We start from the raw sequence: 17,118 nt of genomic DNA on the forward strand, positions 1-17,118 counted from the left end.
GCTACTATCTGCGCACAAAACCTGTGTTGTTATATTATAATAAAATCGCCGATCGTGCTACAAAAACCATCCAAATAAAAACTGTATTGTGGCTAATATTTGGAACTTACCAATGCGTGAATTTTCTGTATTTGTTTCAAAGTTTCGTTGAAATGAGCTAAACTTTGTTTCAAATGAAACAGCACAAAGATTGCTTTTCTTCTGGCTTCATCTTTTCACGCGGAATTAATCAAAAACATGAAAATATTGTAAACCGTGTTTAGGGTCTACAAATTGAAATCGTAAACTCAAATTTCGATAATCAAACAAAAACAAATTGATGGCTTACCGAGAGACCCAATTCAAAGTTCAATGGGTAAACATTGCAAATACGAACGCATGAGACGTTTTGCATAATACCCAGTAGGAGCATTAAATCCTGTTGATAGCTGACGTCATAATTATACCAATTTGTATTGCATATAACTTCACCGATTCTATCAGTCTAAAATGAAAATTTTATTCGCAAACCAAGCAGGTATCCGAAAAGACAGTGTGGACCACAGAGTGGTCACGGAAATTTTCTTTGGACCTTTAATTAGAATTGTCACAACATAAAAGAAGTTACTAAGAGCTAGAAGACACCCATCAGGTAATAAAGATAATTCTCGTCTTGACAACAACGAGATCTATAATAACGTCAGTAGGGCAAAAGTCACAATAACGTACCGTGTCTTGCATTATTTGTCCGATAAAAGAAAATGTTAAAATTTCAGTTACATAGTAGACGCTGGCACCGATACCACTGATGTAGTCAGCCTGACAGGGAAAAAAAAGCTTTTAAAATATCAATTGATCATCAAATGATTCCTTTAGCTACCTTCAGTATGCCAAAAAGTACGGTTGTGAGCGAGAAAAGTGTAGACCCCATCTGTATAGTTGCAATAAAGTTGAACCGTTCGTTCATGTAAACGCTATACCTGCAATTTTAAAGCCAAATTCGTTTTTCATTACACTAACTACGAAAATTGTAATTTTCGCTTCCCGAATGAGATGCGAAAGTTTAAAAATTCAACTCTCCGTAAAAGCCACGACATCACAAGAGGTGTAAACTTCGCACACGGTTGAATTTTTAGACCCGTACGAAGTACTGTGGTCTTATAGGTTTACGCATACGTTTGTAACACGTCGAATTGGACTCCCTGAGTAAGGGGAAACCTATTGTGGTTGTCTAGAGATGCCAAATCAGTGAAAAAAAATATGTCCGTCTGTCCGTCTGCACGATAACTTGAGTAAAACGCATCCGATTTTGAAAATTCTTTTTTTTCCCGTTTGGTAATGTCAAAAGACAGGCTAAGTTCGAAGATGAGTGATTTTGGATCGACCCCTCCCGAGCTGTGGCCCAATAAGTGCTTTACGGTTTTTAGAAGATATATCCGGACATTCAAACGTTACACTTGTAACTGATACGTCAAATAAAAGGTATTTACAATACCGATCGACAAAAAAAAGTTTATGGAAATCGGATGACCGACCCGTGAGTTAGATCCCTTGGTGTGAAACAGGCACAGGGCGGCAAGCAGTTTTTGCTTGTAGGTCGGCCACATTTCAACATATTTCGTCTGTAGCTTTATTAGATAGGTATTGACCGTACCAATCAGGGAAAAAAAAGTTTTTGAAATTATGTTCTCCGGAGCGTGAGCTAGGTCTCTTGGAGTGAGCTCTTATCTGGCTACTCGGCCGTACAGTGAACGTGGAGTATTTTGTCAATATCTCGAGTAAATTTTGACCGAATGTCATGAATTTTTTTTTGTTTGAAAGGTATTAACGAATGTAAAGCGTCGGTAAAATATAGGTAAATGTAGCGGTGCATAGCTGTTTAAATAGGAATTTATGAAATTTGTCTTCGTACGGGGCTGTCTATATTGCCTCCGGCAATTTATTTGTATATGCTAACAAGGCAAAGAGTGGATAATGTAAGTGATTTAAAAGGAAGAATAGTTTTTCAGTAGAGAATGAAGTAAAAGAAATGAAGAGTTTCACAGTAAAGGCTTTTGATACGAATAGGTGTTTCGTACGGGTCGGCGTTAGCTATGTTTTTACTTTCGCCCCTTGTGATCCAAATAACCATTTCGTTGCTTTGGGTGGCAATCTCATACTATACAGTGTGTACAAATAGGTATTTATCTCCTGTAATGTCATAATATTCACAATTTGAGTGTCACTTTTAGAATCAAAATGGGCTAGATTTAGACACGTCATTCTCAGAACGTACGTTTATTAACTGAAAATTTCGATAAATGGTCATTTGCGCACGGCTAACTTCGATAATTTCACATTTATTCACGGAAAACTTCGATAATTTTTCATTTATGCACTGAAAATTGACAAATTCTTGACAGTGTACTAGATGTGTGTTTTATTTGTGGGGAATATGAATTAGTGACGGTGTCATGACGTGTTTATGTTTCAGTTTGATTTTTTAAACTTGTTTTTTATGGTGATTATGACATTATAGGAGATAAAACTTTGTTCCTAACACGGTAGTAAATGGGGGTTTTGCGCACACGATGTGTTGCCGAACTCGCTTCGCTCGTATCGGCAATCTCACATCTAGTGCGCAAAACAATCCCATTTACTACCTTATTATGAAAATAGCTATTGTGTACTTCTACTTGGTTTGGACGAAGTGAGGGCTACAAACGAAAATAGCTGAAAAACATCGTTCAAACCAAGTACTCAAAAAAGTTTTCATGCAGAGGGAAAAAATCGAGAGAAAATTTCCAAAATTGACCTCGATTTTGGCCCCAAGGCATGAAAAATGTGTTCACTTTACTTCAGGGTTGATAATTTCATTTTTGTATGAAAATGGCAGATACTTTAGTATAGGATAAGTGGGCGCTGTCATTAAGAGACTTGTACCTAAGCCGCGATTGGGCCTGCCATAGAAACGTTTCAGTAAATATTCATTGTGTTCGTTGGATTTAATTGAAAAATGGGTGAATTTCCAGTTTGTCAAGTGGAAATATGAAGAAGAAAAAATTTATAAAAATGTAAACATTGGCAAGATATCGGAGATTTCTACGAAACACTTTACTTTCATATCGTAATTACCGAAGTTCGAATAATATCTATTTACATTACAATGGTTAAAAGGTAAAAAGTGGAATTTTCGTGTGAAATTTGTTGAGCCGAGGCGATTCCGAGGTCAACATGAAACTTACAAAGCTATGTAGATATTGTGAAAATCGCCAATGCAAGTGGTAGCTGACGTGTTAATTTCTATGAACAGTAAACAATGTCTAGATGCGTATACAACTGAAATTGTAGTTTACCTGGCTATATCCATAAATTCCATCACTATGTTTCTAAATGCTAATTTCCGTCCTTTGATGTCGACACATTTCGTTTCCCACATGGCATCGAATGCATTTAAATCGTCCTCGACTAGCGACACAAGTGCATCATACACATCCACATACAACAGGAACATACAACTGACAGCATAGACGCCAGTGAGACTCCAGCCGACCCAGACGATGTTCAGTGCACAAGAAATCAAATATCCTTGGAGAACTTGGTCATCCAAATATGGAAACATTATCGGAGACACTTTCGTTAAATTTCCTCGGAAAAAGAAGTCGTAAAGCGGGTAACACGAGTACAGTGTAATTCCAACAGACATGGCAGCTCGAACTACTTTGAAATGTTGAAAAATTGTTTGTGTCGTATTGAACAGCATGCGCTCCCTCAAGCCTGTTTTATTTCGGTGGAACACATCGATAATGAAAGCGACTAAAGAATAATACTTTTCCTGATTGTACCAAACAATGACGAACTTGGCTATGATCTAGAAGGAGGTTTACAGTCAGAGGAAGTGAAATTGCTGCATGAATTTGCTTCAGCTGTTCCACCCATACAATCAAAATTGTTTTAAGTGGATTTCCATCTTACAGTTACTGAAAAGGCAACGCCAGCCGACATCACAATACCGAGGGGATGTGGCAGTAATATGTATCCTGAATAGACATCCAAACACAGAATGAATAATTGCCAAACAAGACACAATTTTCCTCTAAAAGCCATCTGCCAATCTTTAGTTAGTTCTTGATTACAGGGATATGCAACCAAATTTACGTAATCCAAGATAGAAGCAAGTTGCTCAATTGCTGTTTGTGGTTTTTTTAGTGCCTGTTTGCCATTTTTTCCTATGACCTGAAGCAAAAGAAGAAAACTTTATTTTGGACATCGAAAAATGAAGTAAAAATTCATAAAAAAAAACTTTGTTGGAAACGATGAACCATTAAAACACCATTTTGCCCGAACCGCCTAATTAATGTTTTCGGAATCGGTACAAGGTTGTTGTATGCATAAAAAAATGAAAAAAGCTCGCGACTACGATCGTGGCAATGAAGATCATCCTTTTAGGCTGTAGTTACAAATAAGCTTTTTTAAAGGTAAGGGGTCGGGTTCTTGTTATTGTTAGGGTGGGTTTTTTTTAGATTTCCGAAATTTTCCTTCCACATCGGTAATGGGAGCATGCTTCGAGCGTGTCCGTGTGAACAAACGACGTATGAAGTGCTTGAAAAGACATGATATAATGTAATAGAATGGTTCGAATAAATTTAGGCCTTTGCAGATGTAAATGGTCTGTACAGGCAAATATTGTTGAGGAGACGAAAGAGACATTTGGCTTAATACTCCTTGCTAATAGGTAGCAGTATTATTCTTTATGGCTTGTGCCATATTTGTGAATTTACGCTTTTTTCACACACGTAATGTTAGTCCCACACTGTGTCGTTGGACCGTTGCGTCCCATTAACTCTTAAAATTAGTTAGTGCCACAAAAGTTTTGGTATAGTGTACTGTTATACGTAACATCTGACGTAATTTCAATAGTTGACAAAGGAAATCATTCCTTTAATTAATAAGGATCACCTGCGGTTATGCACAATATTTCCCAAGTGAAGAAAAATAAACTGTCCCAAGAACCACTTAGTCAACAAATGTTTCAGTCTGAAAAAGTTCAATTATTCAATTTTTTTACGTCTGCAATGCAAGGGTAATTTCGTATAGACACAGGTGAAACTCTATATGACTCTATTTATACATTTGAAAATGATGAATTTAATTAGGGTGCACGCGAAGCAGAATTAATAAATTATGGAAAGTTCGCAGTTTGCATACATTTTGGAATCAGCAAACGTCATTCAATGTTTTGAACGTTTGTGACATTTCTGAAATTGAAATACTAAATACTAAATAGTTTCGTTTGTAATAACAGTTATTTATGCAACAAGTTGCGAAAAGTGGTTGTTTTCACCACATCGTGTGACGAAAACAGCCATTTTCGCAACGTGTTGTATTCAACAAATTGTTGTTACCTAATTTTGAATTTCCAGTCACCGACTAATTGATAAGACAAACACCAAATTTACACGAAATGATGCATTTTAATGCAAAATATTTGAAAATTTAACAAATTTCATGCACCAATGTACCACACGGTGTAGATCCTTTAGTTTTCACTCGTACTTTCTCAACTATTACAGAACTTTGAGTCATTTCAAGTAGTCATTCAACGCTATATGGTGACATTGTCAAAATTAGTTTTGTGTCGGTTTTGCATAAAACCAATGAAAGTACAAACCAGGTATGGTCTGTCCATACAAGCCGGAGGAAATAGTTATTTCATATTAAAAAAAATCAACTTTCAATGACTTTAGATCACACCTATAGAGTACTTTCATTGCATAAAACAACGCATTTAAAATACTTTTTTAGTAAATGAGAGGTTCCAAATCGAATCGAATCGAATTCGATAAAGAAGACTTTAACAAGAAGTTAGGACCAACGTTTTTCCTAAACGGCCAAATTTCAACACTAGTTAGGAAAAGTATTTTTCACCAATAGTTGCGAAAAGACTTTTTACAACAAGTGAAAAGAAGACTCACATTACGCTCATCAAAGTAGGCATGAAAAAGTTCACTTTTCGCAGCGCTGTTGCACGAAGAAGTTAAATCTGGTAATGTGAGTGTAGAAAATGGCTCGACATCGTAGGCACACTTGCCTGTTAAATTGTTAAATATAATCTTTTTTAGATTTCTATCTACAAGTGACAATATACATCAGACATATCTTCGCAGTATTTTCTTTAGTAAATTTGAACCCAAGAACATTATACAAGCACAACAAACCAAAGCTAAAATTACAAGAATATCAGGGCAAAGTTTAAGTACTCGGCAATCATTAAAATAGGAATGTCGGTGGTCTGTAAGAAGGTGGCCTAGCAAATTCACTGGCCGAAAATAGCAATATAGTTTCCTTAACTCATTAAGTGAATCAGTGATCTCCCAATGAAATATTTTCCTATCTGATTTTGTTATATACTACTGATCAGCTGATCCACACAAAAAATCAAAACTGTTTATACGTTTTTATATGGTTCTGCCACGCGCGTTCGTGTCAACAATTTAATCAAATTTGATTGTAAAAGTCAGCTGTAAAACAGCTGAAGCATATTCATGCTGAAATTTCACTGTCTCTGACTGTAAATTGATGAATTTGATCATTTTTTTAAAACTTACTTTAATAAATACGTTTTTAACGGAACTGAAATACCCACTCATCTTGAAAATGGTTTATATTTGAATTTTAATCAGTGCTCTTAAGTCTCGTCCAGTCTTCTAACAACTGAAGTCGTCATAAACACACGTTCTTCAATATAAATCCAAACTGACAAGGACATATTTTGCATCGATTTTTGAATTTTGGTCGTTTCTAGGAAACGTGAATGTCATCATCAAATGAATATGATCGAAATTTGGCGGCTGCGCTTATTTTTGTTCACCATAATGTACATTATATGACCATTAAAGTACATATGTGCCCTATGGAGCATACTTAATTTTTTTGCCCTGTCCCATTGATGTCAGGAAGCACAATTTTGTGAGAGAATTTCATAAGTTCCCTCTCTCGAAATCTTGCATCTTTTTTGCACTATTTTTTTTTTATTTAAAAATCTTTGGCGTAGATATGTTGGAGCTTTAATACCTAAGAACACAATGAGTTAGAAAGGCTCAAATAAAACGCACGTCTTTCAACTTCCTAGTATGGAAATGAACCATACGAACAATTCGTGATTTCTAGGATCGGAAACGGGGTGAAGCACAGACACTTTAGTATAGGATAAGTGGGCGCTGTCATTAAGAGACTTGTACCTAAGCCGCGATTTGGCCTGTCATAGAAACGTTTCAGTAAATATTTCCAATAAATATTCATTGTGTTCGTTGGATTTAATTGAAAAATGGGGCAATTTTTAGTTTGTGAAGTGGAAATATGAAGAAGAAAAAAATGTAAACATTGGCAAGAAATCGGAGGTTTCTACGGAACACTTCACTTTCATATCGTAATTACCGAAGCTCGAATAATATCTATTTACATTACAAGGATTAAAGGGTAAAAAGTGGAGTTTTCGTGTGAAATTTGTTGAGCCGAGGCGATTCCGAGGTCAATAAACACACGAAAGTTACAACGCCACCTAGATTTTTTGAAAATCGCCAATACAAGTGTTAGCTGACGTGTTCATTTCTATGAACAGTAAACAATGTCTAGATGCGTATACAACTGAAATTGTAGTTTACCTGGCTATATCCATAAACTCCATCACTATGTTTCTAAATGCTAATTTCCGTCCTTTGATGTCGACACATTTCGTTTCCCACATGGCATCGAATGCACTTAAATCATCCTCGACTAGCGACACAAGTGCATCATACACATCCACATACAACAGGAACATACAACTGACAGCATAGATGCCAATGAAACTCCAGCCGACCCAGACGATGTTCAGTACACAAGAAATCAAATATCCTTGGAGAACTTGGTCATCCAAATATGGAAACATTATCGGAGACACTTTCGTTAAATTTCCTCGGAAAAAGAAGTCGTAAAGCGGGTAACTCGAGTACAGTGTCATTCCAACAAATATGGCAGCTCGAACTACTTTGAAATGTTGAAAAATTGTTTGTGTCGTATTGAACAGCATGCGCTCCCTCAAGCCTGTTGCATTTCGGTGGAACACATCGATAATGAAAGCGACTAAAGAATAATACTTTTCCTGATTATACCAAACAATGATGAACTTGGCTATGATCTAGAAGAAGGTTTACAGTCAGAGGAAGTGAAATTGTTGCATAAATTTGCTTCAGCTGTTCCACCCATATAAAATTGTTTTTAAGTGGATTTCCATCTTACAGTTACTGAAAAGGCAACACCAGCCGACATCACAATACCGAGGGGATGTGGCAGTAATAGAAATCCTGAATAAACATCCAAATACAGAAAGAATAATTGCCAAACAAGGCACAATTTTCCTCTAAAAGTCATCTGCCAATCTTTAGTTAGCTCATGATTACAGGGATATGCAACCAAATTTACGTAATCCAAGATAGAAGCAAGCTGCTCAATTGCTGTTTGTGGTTTTTTTTGTGCCTGTTTGCCATTTTTTCCTATGACCTGAAGCAAAAGAAGAAAAATTTATTTTGGACATCGAAAAATGAAGGAAAAATTCATAAAAAAAAACTTTGTTGGAAACGATGAACCATTAAAACACCGTTTTGCCCGAACCGCCTAATTAATGTTTTCGGAATCGGCACAAGGTTATTGTATGCATAAAAAAATGAAAAAAGCTCGCGACTACGATCGTGGCAATGAAGATCAACCTTTTAGGCTGTAGTTACAAATAAGCTTTTTTAAAGGTAAGGGGTCGGGTTCTTGTTATTGTTAGGGTGGGTGTTTTTTAGATTTCCGAAATTTTCCTTCCAACATCGGTAATGGGAGCATGCTTCGAGCGTGTCCGTGTGAACAAACGACGTATGAAGTGCTTGAAAAGACAAGATATAATATAATAGAATGGTTCGAATAAATTTAGGCCTTTGCAGATGTAAATGGTCTGTGCAGGCAAATATTGTTGAGGAGACGAAAGAGACATTTGGCTTAATACTCCCTGCTAATAGATAGCAGTATTATTCTTTATGGCACGTGCCATATTTGTGAATTTATAAACCTTTCTTCTGCATACGCTTTTTTCACACACTTAATAACATTACGTCCCACACTGTGTCGTTGGACCGTCGCGTCCCATTAACTCTTAAAATTAGTTAGTGCCACAAAAGTTTTGGTATAGTGTACTGTTATACGTAACATCTGACGTAATTTCAATAGTTGACAAAGGAAATCATTCCTTTAATTAATAAGGATCACCTGCGGTTATGCACAATATTTCCCAAGTGAAGAAAAATAAACTGTTCCAAAAACCACTTAGTCAACAAATGTTTCAGTCTGAAAAAGTTCAATTATTCAATTTTTTTACGTCTGCAGTGCAAGGGTAATTTCGTATAGACACAGGTGAAACTCTATATGACTCTATTTATACATTTGAAAATGATGATTTTAATTAGGGTGCACGCGAAGCAGAATTAATAAATTATGGAAAGTTCGCAGTTTGCATACATTTTGGAATCAGCAAACGTCATTCAATGTTTTGAACGTTTGTGACATTTCTGAAATTGAAATACTAAATACTAAATAGTTCCGTTTGTAATAACAGTTATTTTTGGAACAAGTTGCGAAAAGTGGTTGTTTTCACCACATCGTGTGACGAAAACAGCCATTTTCGCAACGTGTTGTATTCAACAAATTGTTGTTACCTAATTTTGAATTTCCAGTCACCGACTAATTGATAAGACAAACACCAAATTTACACGAAATGATGCATGTAGATCCTTTAGTTTTCACTCGTACTTTCTCAACTATTACAGAACTTTGAGTCATTTCAAGTAGTCATTCAACGCTATATGGTGACATTGTCAAAATTAGTTTTGTGTCGGTTTTGCATAAAACCAATGAAAGTACAAACCAGGTATGGTCTGTCCATACAAGCCGGAGGAAATAGTTATTTCATATTAAAAAAAATCAACTTTCAATGACTTTAGATCACACCTATAGAGTACTTTCATTGCATAAAACAACGCATTTAAAATACTTTTGTAGTAAATGAGAGGTTCCAAATCGAATCGAATCGAATTCGATAAAGAAGACTTTAACAAGAAGTTAGGACCAACGTTTTTCCTAAACGGCCAAATTTCAACACTAGTTAGGAAAAGTATTTTTCACCAATAGTTGCGAAAAGACTTTTAACAACAAGTGAAAAGAAGACTCACATTACACCCATCAAAGTGGGCATGAAAAAGTACACTTTTCGCAGCGCTGTTGCACGAAATATATTAAAATTAATTTAAAAAAAAATCCCTACCTCAAAAAGTTAAATCTGGTAATGTGAGTGTAGAAAATGGCTCAACATCTACTACTGCACATCGTAGGCACACTTGCCTGTTAAATCGTTAAGTATAATCTTTTTTAGATATATATCTACAAGTGACAATTAAGCATCATAAGTATCTTCGTAGTATTTTCTTTAGTAAATTTGAACCCAAGAACATTACAAGCACAACAAACCAAAGCTAAAATTACAAGAATATCAGGGCAAAGTTTAAGTACTCGGCAATCATTAAAATAGGAATGTCGGTGGTCTGTAAGAAGGTGGCCTAGCAAATTCACTGGCCGAAAATAGCAATATAGTTTCCTTAACTCATTAAGTGAATCAGTGATCTCCCAATGAAATATTTTCCTATCTGATTTTGTTATATACTACTGATCAGCTGATCCACACAAAAAATCAAAACTGTTTATACGTTTTTATATGGTTCTGCCACGCGCGTTCGTGTCAACAATTTAATCAAATTTGATTGTAAAAGTCAGCTGTAAAACAGCTGAAGCATATTCATGCTGAAATTTCACTGTCTCTGACTGTAAATTGATGAATTTGATCATTTTTTTAAAACTTACTTTAATAAATACGTTTTTAACGGAACTGAAATACCCACTCATCTTATAATGGTTTATATTTGAATTTTAATCAGTGCTCTTAAGTCTCGTCCAGTCTTCTAACAACTGAAGTCGTCATAAACACACGTTCTTCAATATAAATCCAAACTGACAAGGACATATTTTGCATCGATTTTTGAATTTTGGTCGTTTCTAGGAAACGTGAATGTCATCATCAAATGAATATGATCGAAATTTGGCGGCTGCGCTTATTTTTGTTCACCATAATGTACATTATATGACCATTAAAGTACATATCTGCCCTACAGATGAAGGAGCATACTTAATTTTGTTGCCTTGTCCCATTGATGTTAGCAAGCACGATTTTGTGAGAGAATTTCAAAAGTTTCCTCTCTCGAAATCTTGCATCTTTTTTGCACTACAGTGAGTAAATCTCTAAAATGTTTGATTTCAGTATATTTAGCTAATCCTTCTGTCACATCTTTTGACAGCTTTTTACGTTTTAGTACGTTTTCTCTCCCAGCAGCAAAAACCCTATTCGGGGAAATACTTTTTTATCACACCAAATGTTTATCATTTTATACAAATATGTTCATCTTTATAATAACATCGGTGAAAAAAAAACCTAATTTTGTCATGCAAAAATATAGATAAAAATTGACAAAATTGCCGACCACAAAAATATGTCGTCGATTCTCATGCATTTTTTATGCATAGCAAAAGAAGACAGGATCAAGCAACGTAATATTTTGTCTCACATAAAAGTTCAACTTTCTTGTAAGACAAATATTACGTTGCTTGTTCCAGTCTTCTTTTGCTATGCATAAAAAATGCATATAAATCGACAACATATTTTTGAGGTTGATAAATTTGTTAATTTTACTTTTGTTTTCGAGATCTCAAAATTGTTTCTTCCCCCGAAGTAATCCATGAATCGTATCTGTATTCAATTCTTTTTGCATTTCTAGGATAGAGAACGGGGTGGAGCATTCAGTATTGAAAGTAATTGTAGGTTATAGGTTAAAGAATATGCGAAACGTGACACAAAAAAAATGTACTTTTGCTACTATCAGTTTCCAGGCTCGTATCTATGGTCCCTCTAAAAAGCTCAAGCTCGGCCGGCTAGATCTGAAAGTGCTCGTTCTCAGATTTCTAAAGAGCCCCATATCAATAAAATACGTTTCGATTTGGCCAGGGAAATTGAGGTCAAAGTTAGCGGTTTTTTTGGGTTACTTTTTTGGGATCTCCAAATATCTAGGACACTTTTCCAGTCCCTGAAAAAAGTTCTTCCATAAAATGTCGGCAATGAATGAGGCTTTCAAACAAAACAAACCCCATTAGAAAATGTTGCTTTTTAACGGAGATATTCAAGTTTTTAGTTTTACACTAAGCCGGTATTACCGGTTCGCGACACAAAAAAAATTTAGTTCCACAACTTTGATCCCTCTATCATATTCCATTGTCAAATTTTCGATAACTTCCCCAGCGCGCGGATGGACATAAGAACCCTGACTATTCAGAAAACGGTTAAATTTAAAAAAAAATGTAATTTTATAAAAGCTATTCTATTCACTTTACTGATTAACTGAGTGTACAACGGGTACAACAAATTTAAATCACCTAAATTTAAGTATTTTGTTGTTCAGTCTATTTTACATGGGATCACAGACCTTCAGATTTTGTTTTCAGACAGGCTATTTGTAGTAATGGTCAGGCGCCTATGACGTTTTATATCGGTTGTCTTTAAAGCATAAAATGTTCTAAGTCTTAAATAAAATGAAATTGGTTGTTACATTGAGTTTATTGAACAATAAACTAAATTTATACCTGTTGTTATACGCATTCAGACTGAGCCATCAAACCGATGAATGAACTCAAAGAAGAAGTAACAAAAATTAAAATCTGAATTGTTGCGATATTGCACATTGTTTGAACAATCGGGTATTAAATCCGCCATTAACAATTATTTTTCAAAATCATAAAGCCAACACAACATTGTGTGTACTAACAAAATTTATCTTGTCGTTTTCAGATATTGGATTCCGGAGATGATACATTGGATATAAGGCGATATAACGAAGATATTTAATTTATTGAGAATTGATGTGCGCGTATATGGTTCCATAAAAATGTTGGGTAGCAGTAGCTTGATAACATGGAGACAGCAACGTATTTCACCAAAACATATATGATAAGGTAAGGGAGACATGATGATTCTTTAGGAATTGGTGGTGACATTTTTGCAAAAACTAAAATGATACTCTAAGATTGATTGGGTGAAATTGATTAGCTAGCGGAGAAAAAAAAGGAAATGGCTGTTTGCACACTAGTGCAAATTTAGTCTAAAAAATAGTTTTTGCACCAAACACCCTATTTGCACCCATAGAGTCTTGCAACAATTCAGTTTTTCTATGACAACCTGGTCTGACAATTGGATGTTTCGTCATAGAAAATCTTCCTTGTACAAGTTGGTCTAACAATTGGGTGTCTCGCCAAAGGCAAATTGTATTCTCCTTGTGCAAATTTGCCTAACAATTGAATATTATCGACAATTGGGTGAGAAAAGCACACTTCAGCAAATAGCGTATTTTGGACTATTTCCACCCGGGTGCGAGTAGTCTCTGCCTTCTCCACAAAAAATGATTTTTAAAAATTCGTATTTAGAAACTTGTTGAAAGCATTTTCTCGCGACACGTAATTACGTTCGTCATTTTCTACAATGAATGCTCATTACTTCATCCTTGAATTAAGTCCAAATTTGTCTGATCTCTCTTCAAACTTAAGAGCGCTCATCACTTGACAGAATTCTAGCCTACATTTGTGCGCAAAAATATTCGTTTTTTGATGATTTCTCTGAACAAAAATCTTTTTTTTGAAAAAGTAAAACCATTAGAGAATGCAAAAATGTGTCACTTTCAAAGGTAAAATTGGTTTGTGGGTGATAAGTTATCCCACTTGGAGAAACCTTTGCAAAATGTGTAGATTACACATTTTGCAAGGGTTTCTCCAAGTGGGTAAAGTTATGACTTACAAACCAATTTTTGCTTTAAAAGTAACACATTTTTGCATGCTTTAATGGTTTTACTTTTTCAAAAAAAGATTTTCGTTCAGAGAAATCATCAATAAACGAATATTTTTGCGCACAAATGTAGGCTAGAATTTTGTCAAGTGATGAGCGCTCTTAAGTTCGATTAAAATTTCAGGGGTAAGAAAACAACTATCTTCTCGGGATAGAGTCTTCTCATCGCAATGATGAAAATGACAGATTGACACAATGTTGCCTTTCTGTACTGTAAGAAAAATCACTGTCGGTGCAAATAATGGCATAGGCGTTCGTAAGGTTATATTTTGACTGGAGACTTGTTACCAAAAACGCCTAAATTGGAGTTATAGTTAGGTCGTTAAAAAATCCTTACCAAGTTTTAGCCATTCTTTGAATAATAAAATCGCAAAAACTTCATTTTAAACTGATTAAGTTAGCCTCAACTCAACAGCCCACACCCTCTTTGCGTTACCTTGAATGCGTAAAGCCTTGAACGCTAAACAATTGAGGTGACATGTTGGCGCGTATGCAAATTTTTGTAATTTTTTTCGGCATAATTACGGTATGTTGGTACACAGACTAAATAATACGCCACTGCCGGTGTCATATCGGTGAAGAAAGTTTTTAATTGAAAATTAGTAGAATTTGAGCCGAACGTTTCCATTGACCTCTTTTCTTGTTGTAACACCGAATGGTTATATTTTTGTTTGGGTATCGAGACGAAATGATTTGCGAGTTCCATCGGATACAAGGGTTTTCATTACTTTTTTTTAAACTTTAAGCTACAAGAATTGAGATCAATAACGTTCTAATGAAAATATTTATCGAAATATTTTTACAAAGCGAAAAATGTTACGAAAATTGCGGAAGCGATGAGAAAAGAAAATGAAAATAAAAATGGAAAAATCTAAATACCTTGCACCGTATAATGATAGCGTTTAGCTGAAAATGCACATTAAACCTTCTATGTGGTAATACCGAGCGGTAAGTTCTGTTGGCAGTGTGTTTTATGTTATTGGGATGAGACGAAAACACTAAATTAGGTCGAACAAGACGAAACAAATCGATACAAAAGCTGTACCACATTTGGAATAATTGCACAATTTAAAGTCACATTCACCGTGTGTAGCAGTGAAAGATTTTATGTTCCCCAACAACACAACAACAAATTCTTTATTTATTCAAATTTAATTCCATAATAACCCACAACAGAGACTTTTGAATTATTTTGCATCCCAACTTTGTATACAAAAGCAGCATAAAACAATGTGTAATTTAAGCATCCGACTTTCGAAAGAAGCGAAGTGTCTAATGTGAACATCTAAAGTGGAAATCTTCCTTCCCGCCCAAACATTTATTCCACCATCGCCACCGCTGTGGGATTGGTGAGAGATATTTTTGAATAACATCCTTGTTGCATTTGCATAATATAAGAAATCAGATGATGTAACACTGGCGTTTATCATAAGCAAGTCGAGTCAGAATTATGCATATAAATGTTGTGTTCCGTACAGTTTGCCATTTGCAAATAAAATATAATTTGCGAGAGCAGACGTGTGAATGGGCACTACGAAATGTTAATTAATTTGCTTTTACGTATGGAATGTACGAAAAGAAAATTGCACCGGAATGCTTGATGTCCTTATAGTCTATATGGTTGTGTAGTTTCAGTTGGAGCATTCAAATGTGGTTGGGTGTTAGCTCACAATCGTTTTGTAGTCGCAATTAGCCAATTATAGATACACGAAATGAGCCAATTAATTGTGATACGCATTGATGGTTTGAATTGTGCAGTATACGTTAAATGATTCAATTTGCAAATGTTGGTTATTTGATCAGCAAAAATGGTTCCCGTAATCGACATAACATGTCAATTAAGAGGTATAACCGAATTTCACGAGTAAATTGCTTGAAACAAGAGGGAAAATTGCCATGTAAACGAGAAATAGTAAATTATAAATGAACGTTCGCACCAGACACATTGTTACTCTAAAAGTGAATGTTCCAGATCGGTTGGTGTTTACATTATACATAATCTTGGTGCTACACTGACTAAGAGTGTGTAGGATAGGCTGTATCTTATGTTAGACACTTTCTATCAATTGTTTCACAGAAATGAAGTTGATTGTACTTAAAAGTGGGTGGGAAACGTTTTTCAGCTTTGAAGTAAAGTAGATGGAATGGAGTATTGTTTCCACCTAGTTTATACATTCAAAATGTTAGGTAGAGTAAGCTCTACTTCCAGGCTTATGCTTTAGAGAGCAGTACTTCATTACAATTTAATGGGACGAAATTATGGAATATAATCACACAATAAGTCATTTGTCGGGGGTGCACATAAACATAGAAAATCCTTTTTGCACTCAGTCCTTTGTCAAGAAAATCCTTTGAGGATTTTCGTGTATAAAGTCCTATTGCACTCAAAATACCCGATTATAACCCGATCCGCAGCGAAGTCGAAAGTCCATGAAACACATGTAAAACGGCAAAGTCTATCTCTCTCTCTCTCTCTCTCTCTATTGTGATAACCATCGAAGTGTAAATACTCCGGCTCGTACGTAATTTACTAATTTAAATGAAGAAAGTGTATCAAAGATGAAGAACAAAAAAGTTAATCAAAACGATGTCCACATCAAATCCGAACGTACCACCAAAAAGATGTCCACATAATTATTCTATCCGAATGAAGGAAAAAAAAGCGAGAGTCCGCACATAAACAAACAATCTAATACGACTGCTATTAACTCGAAAACAGCTATTACTTTGCTACCCATTCATATATACTTTCGTGTTACGATTCCACCGGATCCTACATAAATTTCAATATAAAATACAAACGCAAAAAGCAACTACAATGTTAATCCATGACTTCTTGTATCAAAAACTAGACTAGTCGAAATCCTCTTCTCTTTTCAACTGTGTGCGGAATGGTGTGTATTTCGCATATTATTGCGTTTACAACAGTTCACCCTTAACACTTTATTGGAAGATATATCGTCGTAATATAGTTCTGTTTTAATTATTTATCAGATACGAAGATTTATGAACATTGCCGGATTTAAATGGCCCATTTGTATTAAGAATGAATGTGTGAATTTGGTAATAGGGCACTGCAACTGATGTAAAATAATACATTGTGGTTTCGGTATGTATATATATTTCACTGCCGGGTAAAGCCAGTAGTT

General features: G+C 35.3%; 2 protein-coding genes across 3 annotated transcripts in view; one reads left to right on the forward strand and one right to left on the reverse strand.

The window, feature by feature from the left end:
• Positions 1 to 17,118, forward strand: part of LOC119066137 (muscarinic acetylcholine receptor DM1) — a 59,461-nt gene that overhangs the window by 13,125 nt on the left and 29,218 nt on the right. For both annotated transcript variants that reach the window (XM_037168428.1, XM_037168429.1), the window contains exon 2: positions 12,923 to 13,086. The gene's annotated coding sequence lies outside the window, so the exon portion shown is untranslated. The remainder of the gene's footprint in view (positions 1 to 12,922; positions 13,087 to 17,118) is intronic.
• LOC119066138 lies at positions 117 to 6,674 on the reverse strand. The gene is made up of 7 exons (XM_037168430.1): positions 6,567 to 6,674; positions 3,934 to 4,194; positions 3,315 to 3,829; positions 860 to 959; positions 709 to 798; positions 329 to 484; positions 117 to 266 (listed from the first exon to the last, which is right to left on the reverse strand). Exons 1-7 carry the CDS (start codon positions 6,606 to 6,608, stop codon positions 216 to 218), a joined length of 1,215 nt encoding a protein of 404 aa, XP_037024325.1. The 5' UTR covers positions 6,609 to 6,674; the 3' UTR covers positions 117 to 215.

Source organism: Bradysia coprophila, chromosome IV (genome assembly GCF_014529535.1).
Source record: "Bradysia coprophila strain Holo2 chromosome IV, BU_Bcop_v1, whole genome shotgun sequence".
NCBI lineage: Eukaryota > Metazoa > Arthropoda > Insecta > Diptera > Sciaridae > Bradysia > Bradysia coprophila.

Excerpts from the sequence above, each read along its gene's own strand:
- LOC119066138 (XM_037168430.1), bottom strand. The coding sequence starts at position 6,608 with ATGAGTGGGTATTTCAGTTCCGTTAAAAACGTATTTATTAAA. Across the intron at positions 4,195-6,566 it reads TTAAAAACGTATTTATTAAA|GTCATAGGAAAAAATGGCAA; the intron begins GTAAGTTTTAAA and ends CTTTTGCTTCAG. Across the intron at positions 960-3,314 it reads GAATTTATGGATATAGCCAG|GTATAGCGTTTACATGAACG; the intron begins GTAAACTACAAT and ends TTAAAATTGCAG.